Source organism: Myripristis murdjan, chromosome 12, assembly GCF_902150065.1.
Source record: "Myripristis murdjan chromosome 12, fMyrMur1.1, whole genome shotgun sequence".
NCBI lineage: Eukaryota > Metazoa > Chordata > Actinopteri > Holocentriformes > Holocentridae > Myripristis > Myripristis murdjan.
In genome coordinates, this window is record NC_043991.1 from 18,764,168 (window position 1) to 18,781,607 (window position 17,440).

Genomic DNA, 17,440 nt, shown 5'->3' on the forward strand with positions numbered 1-17,440 from the left:
GATACATGGTCTGGTGGATACAGGAAAGGCAGGATTTCAACATCTTCAATATATAAATACTGAGAATCGATGATATGATTAGACTGATAGACTGACGATGATACAATATATTGATGACATTTTACAGTATATACCTTTAAATCCTGACACTGTTAAATCTCCTAATATTTAACAATAATTACTGAAGTGTAACAGTTGTTCGACCTCACACGATTTTTCTATGCTATGTATTGACTCCGATTGTTGTAGTCTTTGCATGGGAACTGGTGACTTTCTGTCCTCATGTGATGCCTCAGGGAAGCACATAACTCAAGAGAAAAAAAAGAATTCAATTTCAACCCTATTAAGACCAGGAGGAGAGTTACTGAGGATGAGAAAGCAATAAAAAAAAAGACAAAGATGAAGAACTTCACTTCTGGTTGGGGCCTGTAGCAAAAAACACAGAAACGCTGCACCTAGAATTTCACTCATCTCATTACAACCAAATTACTGTAGTCATATCTGTGGTATGACTTGCATTTGCATAATGCAGATGGTGAAATGAGGTTAGCTTTGAGACATTTGAAATGTGCTTTTCTAAAGTCCCTATATGCCTGGGCATTGGATTGACTGCTAACTCTGAACTATTCTGAGCTACGTTTTGTAGTTACCACAGCAACCATAGGTACATGTTATAGCACAAAAACAAACATGAGAAGCAAAGTTAGATATACAGTAAAAAGTGCAAGTGGATTTACCTTGATGGGTACCCTGCAGCACTGATGCGGATCGTCTCCAGAACCCCACATGCCCTCAGCTGCTGCACAGCTCGCCTCGAGTCAAACCTACGGCGACAAAAAAAAAAACAGGGAAAGGCTCAAAAAAGCCTCCTGGATTGAAATGAAAGTTAGCACTCGGACTGAAGCGCAGTCCTGAACACTTCCCCCTACCTCATCTTTCTCTTAGGCATTACACCCAAGACACAATGTCCAGGGCGTGTGGATGCTTATGTTTGGAGCAAACTGATGTTTTACGGTGTGTCTACCAACATGTGACTGGGCCTCATCATTTAATTTAGCAGTCATGGGGCAGGCCTTGTGCAGAAAAAGATGTACAAAGAAGAAGCACACGGCAAACCACACCACTAAAAAATGCTACATACTTTGTAAAAAGTATGCTGTACTGACATACTGATCCTTCAAATCATTAGTGCTCATTTGTTTTCCATTAATCAGTTTAATACAAAATCTAAAATCTAAAAGAAATGTTTAACTGTTAAAAAGACAAATCAGATAAAAGTCACAAATACACAACTACATGTCATGGCAGCATCCATTTCCGATGGCCAGGGTGATGATTCCTGTTTGTTTTGTTTTATCCCAGCATGGAAACGATGTAAAACAAATATATTGTACAATGGGAATACCGGGAATGTCAAGAAAGCCATAAACAGCTGATGCTTCTTGATCTCTCTAGCCACGAGTTTTCTATGAAAGGGATAACAAATGAAAACAACAAATAAAAAGAGTAACTAAATAAATAAATAAAAATGCATTACAAAGGAACCCATCATTTCTCTCATAAGTAAAGTATGTTATTTCATATGGAACAACACTTTCTGTTCAGGAGGCTTAGAAATCTTGATTAGTGAAACCAGCCTCAATATAGAAAACACACACACACACACACACACACACACACATGCTATTATCTACATGCAAGGAGTGGCCAGTTTGTTTACTAGCCACAGCGATCCCAGAACAAATCTAATTCAGAGGCAGACGCTGACTTCGACCTCACATATAAACTCTCATATAAAGTCACTTAACTGTCCTGCCACCACAGTCAAAAATAGTTCACTCACGAGAAAGCCTCCTTGTCGTCATTAGGCTTGATGCAGCGCACATAATGAGGCGTCGTGGCGTTCAGGGTCTCCATGAGAAGATGAAGGGAACTGCGGAACTGAACAGGAGGAGAAAGAAGTGAGCGGCCCTGCAAAGACAACAGCGGCTGGGACAGCGGGATTTGTAGGGTTGGACTGACGGCTAACCTGGTGTCCCACGGTCTTCCTGTGGTCTTTGTTGGGAACTTTGACGGTGGGCTTGGCTGCTCGGACGTTCACCCTGGCCGACTTGGTGGATGTGGAAGAGGAGGAGGAACTGCCATCTTGCTTCTCCTGAAACAAATCTGCCACGAGCTGAAACTGAGAGAGAAAAATCAACATGGCTACATTCATCACTGATCATGAGTCATTAATTAAGTTTAGAAGACACTTCCGCCTACAACAACTTTAACTGCTTACAAACTTTTAACCCTCTTACAGCTGAAAAGTTACATCAATTCAGTGAATTCAACAGAATTTTTTTTATTTGCTTTAGATTTATTTGCTCATGTACAGTTAGAGGAAAAAACACTGACAATATGTCTATATGTATAAAAGAACATATTCCAACAAATGTGCAGGAGAGGTCGGAAACTCAAGGTTTATTCAAAGATTTCAAACCGTGGTTATTTATACAGTCAACACAGTGCTGCTGCTATGGTGATTTGCCACCATCCTTGTTGTGATGGTTACATTTTTGCCTACCAGTCTTCCTCTACTTCAACCCACTTCATTCGGTGAGCGTTCTCTGAATGTGTGACATTATTAACTGTAATGTAGCTCTGATATTTATTATTGATTTATAGGGACATGGAGTTGTTGCTCTTTATGCTGCTATTTTCCATTGTTTTCTTCAGAGGATAATTCTGACTACAGCGAAGATTAAGCCTGTTTTCCAGTGTACCCTGTCTCTCTTATAAAAACTGCTGTGGATTTTATTCATGCTTTGCTATTATCAGAGAAACAGTTATCACTTCCTCAGCTCTTCATTTGACTCCAAATGAAATGATAACACTTGTGAGATGTAAACAGGGTATGACAATGTGTGCATCTGCAAACATTTGCAAGGTCTAACCTCAGAAAGAATTATAAAATGTTTATTAATGAGAGGTAGTTTAAATGCTTTGGAACATTTTAATCAACTTTGTTAATACGTTGAAACAGATGTTCTTAAAAAGCTCTTGGTAGATATTCAGACTGCATGTACATGAATGTGCCCCCGCATGTTCACACACTCACACACACCACTCCTCTTATTCAGTGTGTGTTACCATGGCTAAAAAGGATGAGTCAATGTATAGCACAAGGTCAGATTTAGGAAGAACAATGTAGATTCTGTCTAGGAAATGGAAAAACAAGACCTGCGAAAGTTGTGTGGTAGTTGATAATCTATCCATGTAATAAATAAATAAATAAATAAATCTAATATTGTTCATGAAGCAGTTGTTTCAGCCAAGATCTCTGCCCACATGTTTACACATAGAAACTGGATGTTATTTTGGTACTGATGAAACTGATAGGCTTTGACATCTATGTGGGTTAAATCAAATTGAAAATGAAATTAATTTTGTTTTATTTTGTTCTCTATTTTGGTTTGAGGAGGTGTTTAATTTAATAAGAGTAACAGGGAAGATTATAATTATTTTTCAATGGAAGACTTTGAAATAATTGAAAGATTGTTTGAGAAGGAAACATTTGTGATTGCAGAATATTTAGATAAAGCATAACAATCAAGAAACATGTTGTTTAAATGGTTATGTTGTGCTGTCAGATGGTGTTTTAACTTGGGATTACATGACACACAATAACAAAAAAACATGACACAGACTTTCAAAGAATCTGTCACTGATCAATTTTAACAGACAAAAAGAAATATATTGGAGACTCGTATTGCTCGAGTGCTGTCTTCCCAGAGCTAAGCCTCCTGTGTTTCGATATCCGGTCCTGTACGTTGGACTCAGTTGATAACATTATCTGAGACACATCATGAGCTGGATTCTTCAAGGACAGTGAGAGGGCTCTCTCTCTTCTAGGCGGCAGAGTGTGTGTGCATGGCTCTGAGAGATTAAAGCTCCTCAAGTATCAGCTGCATGACGTTTCATCAACAGAATAATTTGCTTCAGAGGTTTTCCCACTCACGGCACATTGACCTGGTCACTGCTCACCCTCAGCTCATCACAGGAGGGGTTCAAAGAGCACCTCTGCCAGCCTGCTGACTTTCAGTCAACTTTACTCTCACTGGACACTGGAAATGAACTTTAAACGGGAAAAGATAGGCCTGTACGATGGCAGTATCTGATTACCTACTGCCTTGAATGTCTAAACACAGCTTTCTTTCACTGCTATTTGGTAGATATTTCCTTTTTTTTTTTTTTTACAGATATGATAGATGATCTTCCATCTTGTCATGCTCAGGTTTTCAACAAAGAACATAATAATATTATCATTCATTGTACACCCTTTCATTAATAATCCATACAGGATAAAGACCAAATCTCAGGTGCATGGAAACAACAAAAAATTATCCTAGGAAAGACAGAATATTGAGCACTTTTCAGTTTCTAGAAAGTCAGTTTTCACATTTATGTGAATACCTGCATAATTATGTTATTATAATGTTTGCCTGCAAGATTTTCCTCTAGGATTTTTGTTTGAAATGAAAAGACCTTATATCATTAAAGCATTTGGCCTACCAAGACAACATTGCTGGCGCCATGTTAAAGCCACTGTGATCAAGTTGAGAATACTGCAGTCAACTCTTCAGCTGGCTGGATTTAGAAATCTCATTACCACCGTAACTCAGGAACAGAGTATATGAACAGAGTAGGTATCAAACGAGAGCAAGAGCATTTTAATTACTTCCACAACAGATAAATGACTCAGACGGAAGCCCATCGGGCTCGTCTTTGATCTGTAAATTATCCAGTTGAACCAGGGAGGTCAAATAATAGGAGTAATATGAAGAGCACAGATGGATTGAGAGCCAAGCACTGTTAGACTTCAGGTTAGATCAGAGTCCTGCACATTGTGTTGTGACATCTACATACATGACATACATGATGTAATCAATTATCATATATTAAAAGGACTACACCAGTGATTCTGCATGTTTAGCCTAATATCTACTAAATGTATGTACTTCATGTTTCTGCAAATCTTTTCCCAAAGCAAGCAGTCATATTTTAGAAATGCAATATCATTCTTGCTACTTTTTATGCAGCCATTTGTTTCCATTCATTCAACTACGACGTGAATGAATAAAAATAAATGAATAAATAAATCAAAATAAATTAATAAATAAAAAATGTTGAATCTGCATTTTCAATAGATTCAAATGAGCTTGAGTGATTTTGTTTGGCTTACCTTACTAGCTTTCAGGATATTGATCTGCTCCTCGTAGACAGTGTCTCTGTTCTTCTCAAGGAAGCCTTCGCATTGATATTCCACCTGCCAAGGCAACAGCGGTCAATGAACTGCAACTACACTTTCCGGAATCTTAATATATAAATAGAATAATAATATATGTTAACACATTCATTTTAACAGGTTAACATGTTAAGATGTAGTCTACTACAACTAGATTAGCTGGGTCAACATCATACAGGAGTAGGAATGTGGATGTTGTGCAGTTCATCTACAGAACTTGAATGCCCTAACCCAAATCACTTCAAAAATGCACATTTCACCACCTCAGCATGTAATCATGGTATTATTGAATTGATACTGAACAACAACCCCGAAAAAAAAAATCTACTTATGACCGGACAACTGCCATTCTGCATCGCTGTGAAAGGTCACAGTCAGCTGTAAAGTCACGTGACGTAAAAACAGAGCAGGAGAATGCCCACCATCAGCGTCTACACTCGTTCTCCTTCGTCTTTCTCCAAGCAGCCTGGAGCCTGGCAGTCTGGCACGACACCTAACCAGCTTGTTCCCCTTCATTCATTTAACGGACTGCAGGCTCTTTGTGCCAAATGAGGGCACCACAACAGTAATTGTAGCGCTTCTTTATCAGAGAAGAGGGGGATGGATAGATGAAGAAAAACCCTCAGGCAATGTGTTTAAACTGAAGCACAACTGGAGGCTTGAGCGGGGGGGGGGGGCTCACTGTCAGGAGGGTCCTTCTGCTCTGCTGCAAGGACTGAACTGCGCTTTATCTACTGTGTACCTTTCAACTCCAACTGTACTTTCAGTAGTGAAGTCTATAATTTAAAGAGCATGCAGTGTTGACAAAGGTTTTAATCAACACCCGTGGGTGTGTATCACAGTGCGGAGATAAGACGAGCAAGTGGTGGGGATACACAGCTTCTCTCACCACCTGAAATTCAGTCCCATGTTATACATTCAGGGACGGCTCACAATGTTGGTTGGTTTATTTAAACCTATGAAAGTCGAGTCCCTAAACAAATGCTTCATTACAAGATCATAACTTTAATCCTAGGTATAGAGCTTGTAGATTCAGTAGAGCTCAGTAAGAGTTCTTATGGTTGGAGATCAGTGTTAAATTTGTTGACAAAAACTATGATGAAAAGTATTCACCAAAGACACTTGACAAGACAAAAACGAGACAAAAACTAAACATAAATTAACCTATGTTGACAAAAACTATGATGACATATCATGACATTTTTATCAACAAATAAAAACGAGACAAAAATGTTAGGAATACACAAATGTTGAACTGCTGAACTGTCTGAGTTTGGAAGGGATCCGTGGGGTACTGAGGTGCGAGCCACAGGATAATACAAAGCTAACTAATGTCAGCTAGACGTTACTTACTGTAAACGTATCTGTGCTCCTATGTCTTTGCTTTTGGGAGGAAAAAAGAACAGGCATATGGGCAAGCCTTACTTTTTTATATAAAGCATTGTGTAATAGCAAAAGTTAGATCCAAAATACAAGAAGTTATAATGGGGAATACAGGTCAGTCTAGGTATAAAAGGTCAATAACAAATGAGTCAATGGGGAATTTACAGAGAAAAAAAATGTGAAAAATGATTTAGTAGGATTAGACTAAAACTTTGTCAGTTTTTGTCAGCAATAACTTGACTAAAAGTAACAAAATTGAAATGACTACATGTGACTAAAACTGAAATGCATTTTAGTCAAAAGACCAAGACTAATATCTATTCAAAATTGGTTGTGAAAACTGGTGGAGATTAATGTCATACAAGCATATTTGTCACGATTATAATATTAATGACAGTAATTTCTCCATCCTGTACTGTGTATGCATTGCATGTTTTCCTGCATGGAGACTTCTCACCTTATCAGCAAAGTGTATGATGATGAAGGAGGTGTTGGACATGCGTGGCTTCTGAAAGTGGGCACTGCTGGAGTGCTGCCCGTACAGCTTCTGGGCCCAGTTCTGGTCTGTTCCCTTCGGCACCTGGGGCAGCATGCAAGAAGCGCATGAGTGAGATTACATAACACCGAAAGGGGGAAATTAAAGTTTTATTTAGGCTACCTGTGCTCAGAATAACAAATGCACCCCTCTAATGCTGTTCCAAATCATCATCAATAACTTCAAAGGACTGTGGCAAAGAGACAAGATGAGGCAAAATAAAGAAGCCATCCGTTTTGTTTCAGGGGTTTCAAACCAGATGAAGATCGGCCTGAATCACATTAACACAGAGAGAGATATATAAAAATACTCAACTCCGTATGTCTCTACTTCTTAGAGTCCTATTCAGTGAGCTTTGACACATCTGTTTAAACATTAGAGTGTGGCATTTTTGACTATTACATGTACTGACAGGCAGGAAGTCTTCAATCACACAGTGAATTCAGCATGTGATACTGCCTGAAAAATCGCAGCAAAAAATGAAATAAAATGAAACTGAATGAAATTATTGGCCAAGCTACTGAAATAAAGCAGCAGAGGACACAAGACATGCTGGGCAGCTAATGTGCCCTTAATCCCATCCCTGCAAAAAGTCAATTACTGATTTCCCCTGGGAGTTTCCTATGATCTGAATATGGAAATTCAACAACAAGAGTTTCAGCTGTACGGACAAAATCAAATGTCACAATATTCTTGACCAAATACCTTTGTATCAAGATAATGACGATATTGTGGGGATAACTATTGGTGCTCTCACAAAATATTTACACAAAGAGACGTTTGATAAATAATTATCACTTGTACCTATGTAAAAGCTATAACAACATATTATTGTTACTTCCCGACCCTAATGGGAAGAGGTTACAGTGGAGGGAAGGAGTCTCAAGAACTGCAGTGAATGTATGATTCCTGATCGTACTTTGCACTCTTCATCCAGCAGGTCGAGGATGCCGAGCCTGGCCTCGATCAGGTCGATGCAGGGCTGGTTGTCATAGAAGTCTATCAGCGTCCAGGGGATCTGCTCCTTCATGTACTCCTCCTGCTCCAGCTTGAACACATGCTGGAAAGACAAAATCAAATATAACACACCAGTCAGAGCCTTCACATTAATTTTCCATTCAAATTATTTACAATAAAGGCTTTTACAATATACAATATAAAGTGCTATTTGGGTTCATCAAAGATAACAAATGTTCCCAGAGGTTTTTAAAATTAAACATGCTCACCGAATTGAACTGCTGCTGAAGTTTCTCATTGGCATAGTTGATGCAGAACTGTTCAAAGCTGTTAATCTCAAAGGTCTCAAACCTTCAGTGATTTGAAAAACAAAAGAAAAAATGTTGGTTATTCGCATCTTATCAACCAGAACTGCTAAGCAGAGAAAAATTTAACAGTATGATACAATCAAAGACTCATGTTGATACTGAAATCATCAGAAAGGCCAGAGCCGACATGTAATGTCACACTTATTTACAGTATGCACAGCTTTTAACAACTACTCAACTACTTTATTGTAAATTAAATACACATAAACAAATAAAACTAAAGATAATGTTTTAAATAAGTACAGAGCTGGACCAGCTGGAGAGGAAAGCACACAGGATGCTGACTCAAAAAATAAAGTAAAGTATATGCCAGCTTTCTTAGATTACATTTGAGAAAACGTCTGATCCTGGGAATATTTCAAGATTAAAAATTTTCATGCTTTGTGATGGCGGACATAATCTCCGTAAGAGTGAAAGACAATGACATAATTATAGATAATCCAATACGATGGCAATAAGAGAAGCTAAAACTGAACCAAGAGAGGCACCGAACTGGGCCTCAGAGCAGCCAGGATTATTAATCCATCAGTCAGCTATAAGATAAACCAGTTCAGACCAGGACTTCCTAAACGGTGCAGGAGATTGTGGTTATCAAAGGTTGTGAAGGCTGCACTGAAGTCAAGGAGAACAAGTGCTGATAGAGTGCCGTGGCCGGGTCAGGACGTTTGTAACTCTGATTAGAGAGACAAGGTCAAAGATGAAGTTTGAATTAACAAAATGAGTGAGTTGCTGGGCTATAAAAAAATCTATCTTTTTATCTTTGGGATGAGCTAAAGATTGAAAATTTCCAGCTTTATGCAATCAGTTGCATAAAGGGGGCATTGAGGTCTACAAGGAAGGGAGATGATTTAGAATCCATGGAGAATATAAAAATTGCCAAAATTACCCCTTAAGGATCTTGGTTTTGTGGTTTTCCATACTAAATTTAGAAACACGTTAAGAAAATTGTGCTATCTTGCTCTCTTCAACTAAGAAACAGCCTGTCTTGTCTATCAGCCACTGAACCGGTTTTATTTTGTCTCATGCTGATGACAGCAACTTTGAAGGGAGCAGTATACTTAGTTTTCTTAGTTTCCGTCAAACTTTGTGTTGCGTCTTGTCATTCGCTGACATCCCCTGTCTGTAACTGGTCCAAATTCCATTAAATCTCCTTGTCAAGAGCAAAAGGCCTAAGCTCAGATTTGAATCCAGTGTCCAACCGCTGTGGTAAGGACTCAGCCTTAATAAGTGATACACGCTCTGCCTGGCTCACCTGATGTTAATTAAGATTTTAATTATGAAGATATTAAATAATTTAATAATTAAACTTTGTTGCCACCAACTGTCAAACTGTACAATAATGTTAGTCTAGGAATTGTTCAGTTATTGTAAATTAGTCAGTATTAAACTGATAATGAATCAGTTCAGTGAATGTGTATGGAAGAGAAACTGCCAGCTGTATGAGGCAAACATTGTTGGGCTGTCTGTTGCACTACCCTGAACCAAACATGCATCTCTCTCTCTCTCTCTCTCTCTCTCTCTCTCTCTCTCTCTCTCTCTCTCTCTCTCTCTCTGCTCCAATAACAGAAGTCTCACTGACTATACTGGCAGCATTTTCTGACATGTTTGCCAGTGCTTCTTTCTTCGTTTCATCTTACATCTTTCTAAATACACTGCCGCCTTTAGTTCCCATCTCACACAGAAACCAAACCATTTTCTTCGAACTGAAAACATAGCAGTGAGTCTTTAACTTCTGCTGGAAACATGATCACATCATGTTTTGTCCATTTGTGCCAACTGCAAGATTTTTAGATTTGATTTTAGCTTTCAGCAATAATACTGGTAGAGGGAGTTAAAGAAATTTGCTCTTACCCATAGATGTCCAACACACCAATGAAGGAGTGCTGTTTAAAGGAGGTCTGCAGGGCCATGTTTACATGTTCAACTATCCAGTCAAACAAGCGTGCATAGATGTGTTTGGCAAGAGCGTCACGAGCGTTAGCCGCCTGTTTGCTGGACATATTCTTCACGTAGGTCTCTGATGCTGTGGCTAGCTTCCTATGGCACAACCAGTGCTCCATCTGTTGAAGCTCCACACCTAGCAGCCTGCAGAAATGTTTAAGGTGGGGGTCGTCCCTCTGCAAACACAAACATCAAACTGTCCTGTAACAGGAGATAATCGTGGGCCTCGATTTTGATCATCAAAATGAGTTTTAATCAGTCATGGTGACATACTGAGATGTGACAGGATTCTCCGTCTCTCTCCGCGCAGATCTCCACATTGCCAAGATGTAGGATGGATGCAATAATTTTAAAGATGCTGCTCTGATTGCTGTCCTTTACACCTGGAAATCATAATAAAATACAAGTTTACAAGGTGCTGTAAGGACTTGTGAGCCAGAGCATAAAAAAAACATACATATACAATAAAATATGAAGCTCCCCATTGGAAGTAAATAGTGTATTAAACTCAAGGCCCAAGAAACTGATTTAACTTGCATTACTGTAAAGATTGCGATAAGACATTTCTGAATTTGAGGAGCCAGTGATTTCACACAAAGTCTCTCTGGCCAAGTCAAGAAAAAGCACAACAATGACCCAGCAAGATGTACATGGACATTTCATGGTTAACAAGAAGAGAGCTGTTATGCAGCTTGATTTATCTGCGTGACGTCTCAATACCCTGAAATCGCAGGATGCCGTGAAAGATTTTCAAAACACCACCACATTTGAGAATCAAATGCAAAAGGAACAATAGAGAACTCATCCATATCACTGCTTTGCCCAGAGTAGGATTTGCACACAGTCTGAAGGCACTGAATGCATTTTTTACAGATCAATTTTTAAGTGCAGATGATGTGGAGAGTCCATCAGAGAACCAACGGATAGAACTGAATAAATTACAGCGCAAAAGCACGAGGGCCAAGTGAGATTCTCTAGAAGCAAGAGTTATCTTTTCATCACAGACACAATGCTGCAAGTCTCCCTTCAGGACAACCATGTACAGATAATGTGTGGAAGCACCTATTTGTGGGAACAAATAGAAAAACAGTGGAGTGAACACGTCAGAATAATATCTACAGCATCTATACAGCACCAATACAGGAAATAATTTAACCATCCCCTGTGCTATTTAAGAGCCAAAAAGAGCACTGCAGCCCCTCTCAACAAACATGTAATCAAATATATAGGCTACAGATACCAAAGAAAAACTACTTGGTGCACTGACATAACAGTGACAAACATAATCAGAGCATGGACTCAGCAGCCTAACCATAGAAATCAGACAACAACTCATGTCTGCTCTACTGTCTGAGGGATATCTGATGAGCCTTGTGCTTTACAATACAATACAATTCTTCCTAGGTCCAACTTCCTGGCTCTTTCACTCTCAATACACTTGGTAGTTAATAGTTTTCAGCACTGAACACTGTAACAGGGAAGGCTGAAAAGAGGCTACTTAGAAAAGCCAAATTCCCACTGTGAGGGGCTGACAGGTAACATTCAAGAACTGCAGGAATGTTGGAAATCTCAGCTTCCAATGGAATAAACAAGACAAACTTCTGTCATAATACTTACTTTACTTTTATTTTTAAAAAAAATAATAATAAGGACTGACCACTGGGTCCACCAACTGCATGTGGTTCGCCTTTAGCCCACGTGTCTTCATGGATGTAAGGTCATGCAATTCTGAATATTATACTTAAAGGAATACTTCACCCCTCATGCATAGCTGCCTTCAGCTGCTTTCAATCTCTGACAAAGAAAGTTTTACTCTCAAGCCTTTGTGGTAAACTTGTATTCCAAAATGCCAGCCTTCTCTGATCTAATGGAAGACACTGTAATTTTACAGTTTTACAACAGCAAAATGCTGTCAAAGGTTTAAAAAGCTCACACTCATCACGCTGTATAATCCAAGTCTCTGGTAGCTGTATGCTCCGTCGTTACCTCCAAAACACTCAGATTTTAGCTAAAATGTTGCTGCAAAAACCGCTTCCACACAATCCTCTCATGTGCGACCATAAACCATGCATGCGGAAGTGTGCCCGTCCAGTGAAACGCGAGCAAAATTTGAGCAAAAATACACGTTTGGGATGCACTGAGGATATGACTGGATGCCAAGGACTTGGGTTGTACTGCATGATGAGTGTGAGCATTATAAAGTGAACTTTTGATCGCATTTTGCTGTTGTAAAATTGCAAAATTATGGCCCTGATTTTTTTGGGTTGGAAAGCAAGTTGACATCAGTGATTGAAGGCGGCACACGGTGAGTACTTGATACAAAAATTATGCATTATTAACATACTGACAAGACATCAAACACATGAATCTTGAAAAAGGTCGGGGTTTGTGATTTGAATTCCATTCCACTGCATTATTTTCAAGTAAGTTGTGATTTCCAACCTCCAACTTGGAAAGGATCACGTCATTACACAGCAGCAAGTAGGACTCAACAGGGTGTTCACCATGTATAAGTTTTATATTATGTGTGCTGACAGGCAGACCTATTACAGACCCGTCCACCTTCATGGCAACTCCTGGTGCTCTGCAGTAGCAGGATGCAACGCACTTCACTTGTTCAGGACTTTGTGAAGCAGACTGCACATTAGCATAGACAGTTTCTCTAAGCAGGCCCCAGGGATGTTGAGTCTGACAGGCCTAATCCTTATGTCCTTACTGAGTAGTGTGAAGGCTTCTCTGGTCTTTTCAAAGTCCTCTGCATCATTAACTCCTTCAATGAAGATGTTCTCCCCTAGAGACGTGTAGGTGAAATCGTCGGCACTCGCTGAATGAGGGAGATGAACAAGAGAGGAGTCAAAACAAATGGATGAGACAAATGAATAACTTGAAAATGAAAATGAAAAACTTTAAAAGGCACAGTTTGTTTAGGTGCTGTAGACAGTTGGCTAGTAGGGGTGGGGGGAGAAATCAGCTAAGCCAGTGATCTCAATTTTTTTTTTTTTTTTTTTTTAGATGACAATTTTTGATTCCCTGTTGCCAAAAATTATTCTTTTTATTTACATTTTCGTCACATCAGTGGCACAGCCATGACACAACTTTTTGAAGAGGAAAAAGTTTTCATGAACTCATCGCAAGATGCAGGTGAAATATCCAGCTAATCCAATAATGTGTATTGAATCATACATATATAGTGTTGAATTCGTGGTGTGTTATTTATATTTTATTTTTTGGCAAGATAGCCTAATACTGCAAGTGAGGGGTAATGGAAAGTTAACATCTGAATGGGTATATCTCACCATTTACACCCATCTGCTACTTTAATCATAAATCATTCTGATTCTGATTTGGATACAAAAAGTTATGTCACTAATAAATAGTGAAATAGTGATGTCAAGATGAGGAGAGCTGCTCAGGTGTTGTTTTAGTCAAGTAGTAAAGTACATGAATTTCATTTTTTGTATTATTGTACTGCACAATGACAGATACCTGAAGTCTTTGTGACAAATATCTCTAAATAAATATTGCTGTCTGAAGCAAGGAAATATCTGTTGCCTTGAGTCAGCAAACACTTATGCCTTGAGTTTACATTATTTTTTTAAGCACAGACATGCACTACAAGTTGATTTATTCTGGCCGGTTGTGCTGTGAGCAACTTTTGACTGTGACTCAGTGCTGTGCTTAATCAAACAAACTCCAAAAGAGAGACTTACTCAAGGCTAGGTCTTTGAACTCTGGTAGGCTAGCAGAGGCACACAGTTGGTAGAATATGTGGTAATTCCTCTCATCCTCGGCCTAAAAAACACAAATAGTACAATATCATAAGAGTTGTTGGGTAGGCAGATCAGCCACAGCATCTAGGGCCCCACCTTCCTTAAAACAGGGCCCCCCCACAAGCAATCCTTGTTTATTTTTTGTTTTGTTTGGTTTGGTTTGGTTTTTTGAAAGCTCAATTAAATGCTTGGGAAACCAATCACTGAAATCATTGAAAAACCCCAAACTTAGCAATGAAATTAGTGAAAACTTAAATGAAAAAAAATCATTATAATTATATATTTACCACCCCGCCCCCTAAAAAAAACGCATAAAATTACTACAAAAGAAATAAAAACAAGAAGAACTAAAGTGAAGTTTGTTCAGAGGGTGAAATAAAACCTCAGGTCAATCACCTTTACTTTGATCCATTCATGGTAAAATGCTAGGGGCCCCAAATGATTTTTTATGTCTAAGGCCCCCAAATGTCTACGAATGGCACTGAACAAAATCTTTATTCAGATAATTGAAATAACATTAAAATAAATTATAGACCAGTCTGAAGCATATCTACAGTTGAACAACAAAACCAAACTCACCTGAAAAACAACCCGAGATTTCTCCAGCAGGTAGGTGCGCATGTTGGCACCTATGATGTGGTAGTGCCTGTTAAAGCCGATCTGGATGTATTTCCCAAAACGGCTGCTGTTGTCATTGCGAGTGGTTTTTGCATTGCCAATAGCCTAAAGTGACAGAGGGATGAGCAGGAAGCAGTGGTTATGTGCTCACTAGCAATTATACTAAAAGACAGTTAAAAATAAGTTTAAAAGGACTACACCAGCAAAAATAATATCTGTGTGTCAATTACAGAGCTGTCCTGAGTACTCACTGACATGTTTGCACACAGTATGTTTCTAATCACAGGAAATTACCATTACTATCCAAAGTACAGAGGTGGAAAGTTAAATAAATAAAAAAAAAAAAAGCAAATAAAAACTCAATCTCCATAATTACTGAACTTCCAAAATGTCAGTGTAGTCTTTTAAGGATAAAATTGAGGAGCCATGAGGAACATTTTGGCAGATATCAGTGATGTCACTCGTGTTTAAACCAAGCGTGCACCTTCTCAACGTAACCACACAAGTCCAAACCACTCACCTCCATGATGGGACTGGATGCCAGCACTTTCTCCTCAACATTTGTGTCATTAGCTGAGCCTCCCACAGTGGCAAAGAAGCGCATAGCGTACTTTGCAGAAACTGTCTTCCCTGCCCCCGACTCCCCGCTCACTATAATAGACTGGTTCCTCTCGTCTCTACACAGTCAACAGGGACAGAAAAAGAGAAACAGATTTTTATGAGTAGCAATTTTCAGTTAAAACCAACTATGATTTGTGACAAATGGTCTCATTCTCTCTGGAGGCAATGTTCCTATTATTGCCTCTGATGTTCCCATTATGGCTGAGGTGCCCTGGACATAATAAATTCATTTCAATAAAACTGATCTCAGGTGCAAATGGACCCCTGGTGCCACACAGACTTTACCATTCACACAGCCAAGCAAAAGACCAGCGCAACACTGCAGCTAGTACTAAATGATGAATCAAATTAAAGTGAAAATGAGATGGAGCTCATTAATCTTGGATTCTTACACAAGTGCTTGTAGAGATGACTTGAGATGAACTTGAAAACAGAAAAGTAGCTCAGTTTTGGAAGCCTGTTGCATTCAGTGAAAGTAGTGAAAAGTTGAGTAGAAATGACTTAAAAGCTCAAGTATTACACTATGGAGGTATTGTATTGAGTCTCAGTTGCCAAAAGTAGCCTGCAAAAGCAAGCAACTAAGTGGGTAAGAGTCATGATAATTACACTGTAATTATACACTGTTTTCCACTGAAACAGACAAAAGCAGGAGGGTGTCTGTCAGGGATGTTATCCTGAACACAGCAATTATCCACCTACACCAAGAGTTTGAAAAATATCTGGGGCAAAACACATTTTAGAAATACAATATAGTATCATAGTAACAGAGTGGAGTCACGCCACCTGAATTCACACAATATTCTTCATATAAAGTATGTGTGATAGTTACTGTATATCCACCTACATGAGTGGTTTTCAAAATGGGGTCTAGGGACCCAAAGGGGTCCTTCAGGTTCTTCTAGGGGGTCCTCAGCAAAATGAGGAACAGTTTAGTTTCACTATAATTTAATTTTTAAATAATACTAAACACAATTAAAATAAATATAGTTTGACTGTAACATTTCTGCACATTTTCAGGTAATTTTTGCTGATATTCTGGCAACTTTTTTCTACATATGTTTCACTAATGTTCAAAGGGTTTCTGAGGGTAAATTCACTAGTCATTTCTATGACACAAAAATTATGCTTTAGTCTCACCACTTTTTAAATTTTGAAAGTATACAGCTAGACCATTTCAATATTAGCACAAACCAAAATATCTTTTCATGTTAGGGTCTAAAGGGCAAAATAACTTGGGTGGGTCCAGGGTTTAATGAGAGTCAACATGAAGGTTCACTACATAAAAAGTTGGGGGAAAAAATAAAAATAAAACTTAAAAAAAAATGACTGCCTCACAGTCGTATCCATCCACAAACCTGGCAAGCTGCAGTTTACATCCATGCCTGCCCAGATTCATAAAATATTTGTAGCAAAGACTTTGAAGGAATTTAACAAAAGTATTTCTGGTATGTTTTTTATATTAAAATATAAGATTCCAGTGAATAACTTCCAGTGAGAAATATGCTGTCTTCACTTGGAGACTATTTTTACAGAGGAGTACAGAGGACTGACGGAGAGCTTCGTCTCAGGCTGCAACAATAACCACCTGAAGCTCAAATCAGCAAAACCAATGAGCTTGTGGTGTACGACCAAAGGAACAGCAGCCCCCAAGTCCTGGCTGTCATTGAGGGAGAGGAAGTGAAGTGAAAATGCTGAGTTATGGTGTTTGAATAATGGCCAGAAAAGTGTTTTTGCAGAATATTATGTCGCCACAGTGAAGATGACTTTTGTCCTATTGGAAATAAAAAGTAGATATTTATGTGAAACTTATCATACTCAGCTTATGAATGCTTGAGTTATGGCCAAAAACGTGTTTTGTGAGGTCACAGGGACTTTGACCTTTGATCACCAAAACTGAATGAGTTCATCCTTGAATCCAAGTGGATTTATGTGGCAAATCTGAAGAAATTCCCTAAATGCC

The 17,440-nt window shown here is 38.8% G+C and overlaps 1 protein-coding gene across 2 annotated transcripts in view; it reads right to left on the reverse strand.

Moving 5' to 3' along the window:
* The window catches only part of myo5b (myosin VB), a 44,786-nt gene that overhangs the window by 22,531 nt on the left and 4,815 nt on the right, over nt 1-17,440 (reverse strand). Inside the window, exons 4-17 of one of the 2 annotated variants that reach the window (XM_030065119.1) lie at nt 15,380-15,536; nt 14,821-14,964; nt 14,182-14,263; nt 13,188-13,295; nt 10,745-10,854; nt 10,382-10,647; nt 8,432-8,513; nt 8,125-8,265; nt 7,128-7,250; nt 6,641-6,670; nt 5,225-5,308; nt 2,030-2,182; nt 1,844-1,941; nt 738-824 (exon numbers count right to left, since the gene is read on the reverse strand). In XM_030065119.1, coding sequence (XP_029920979.1) covers nt 738-824; nt 1,844-1,941; nt 2,030-2,182; nt 5,225-5,308; nt 6,641-6,670; nt 7,128-7,250; nt 8,125-8,265; nt 8,432-8,513; nt 10,382-10,647; nt 10,745-10,854; nt 13,188-13,295; nt 14,182-14,263; nt 14,821-14,964; nt 15,380-15,536 — 1,665 coding nt within the window. The remainder of the gene's footprint in view (nt 1-737; nt 825-1,843; nt 1,942-2,029; nt 2,183-5,224; nt 5,309-6,640; nt 6,671-7,127; nt 7,251-8,124; nt 8,266-8,431; nt 8,514-10,381; nt 10,648-10,744; nt 10,855-13,187; nt 13,296-14,181; nt 14,264-14,820; nt 14,965-15,379; nt 15,537-17,440) is intronic. The other variant, XM_030065120.1, reaches the window with a different exon arrangement.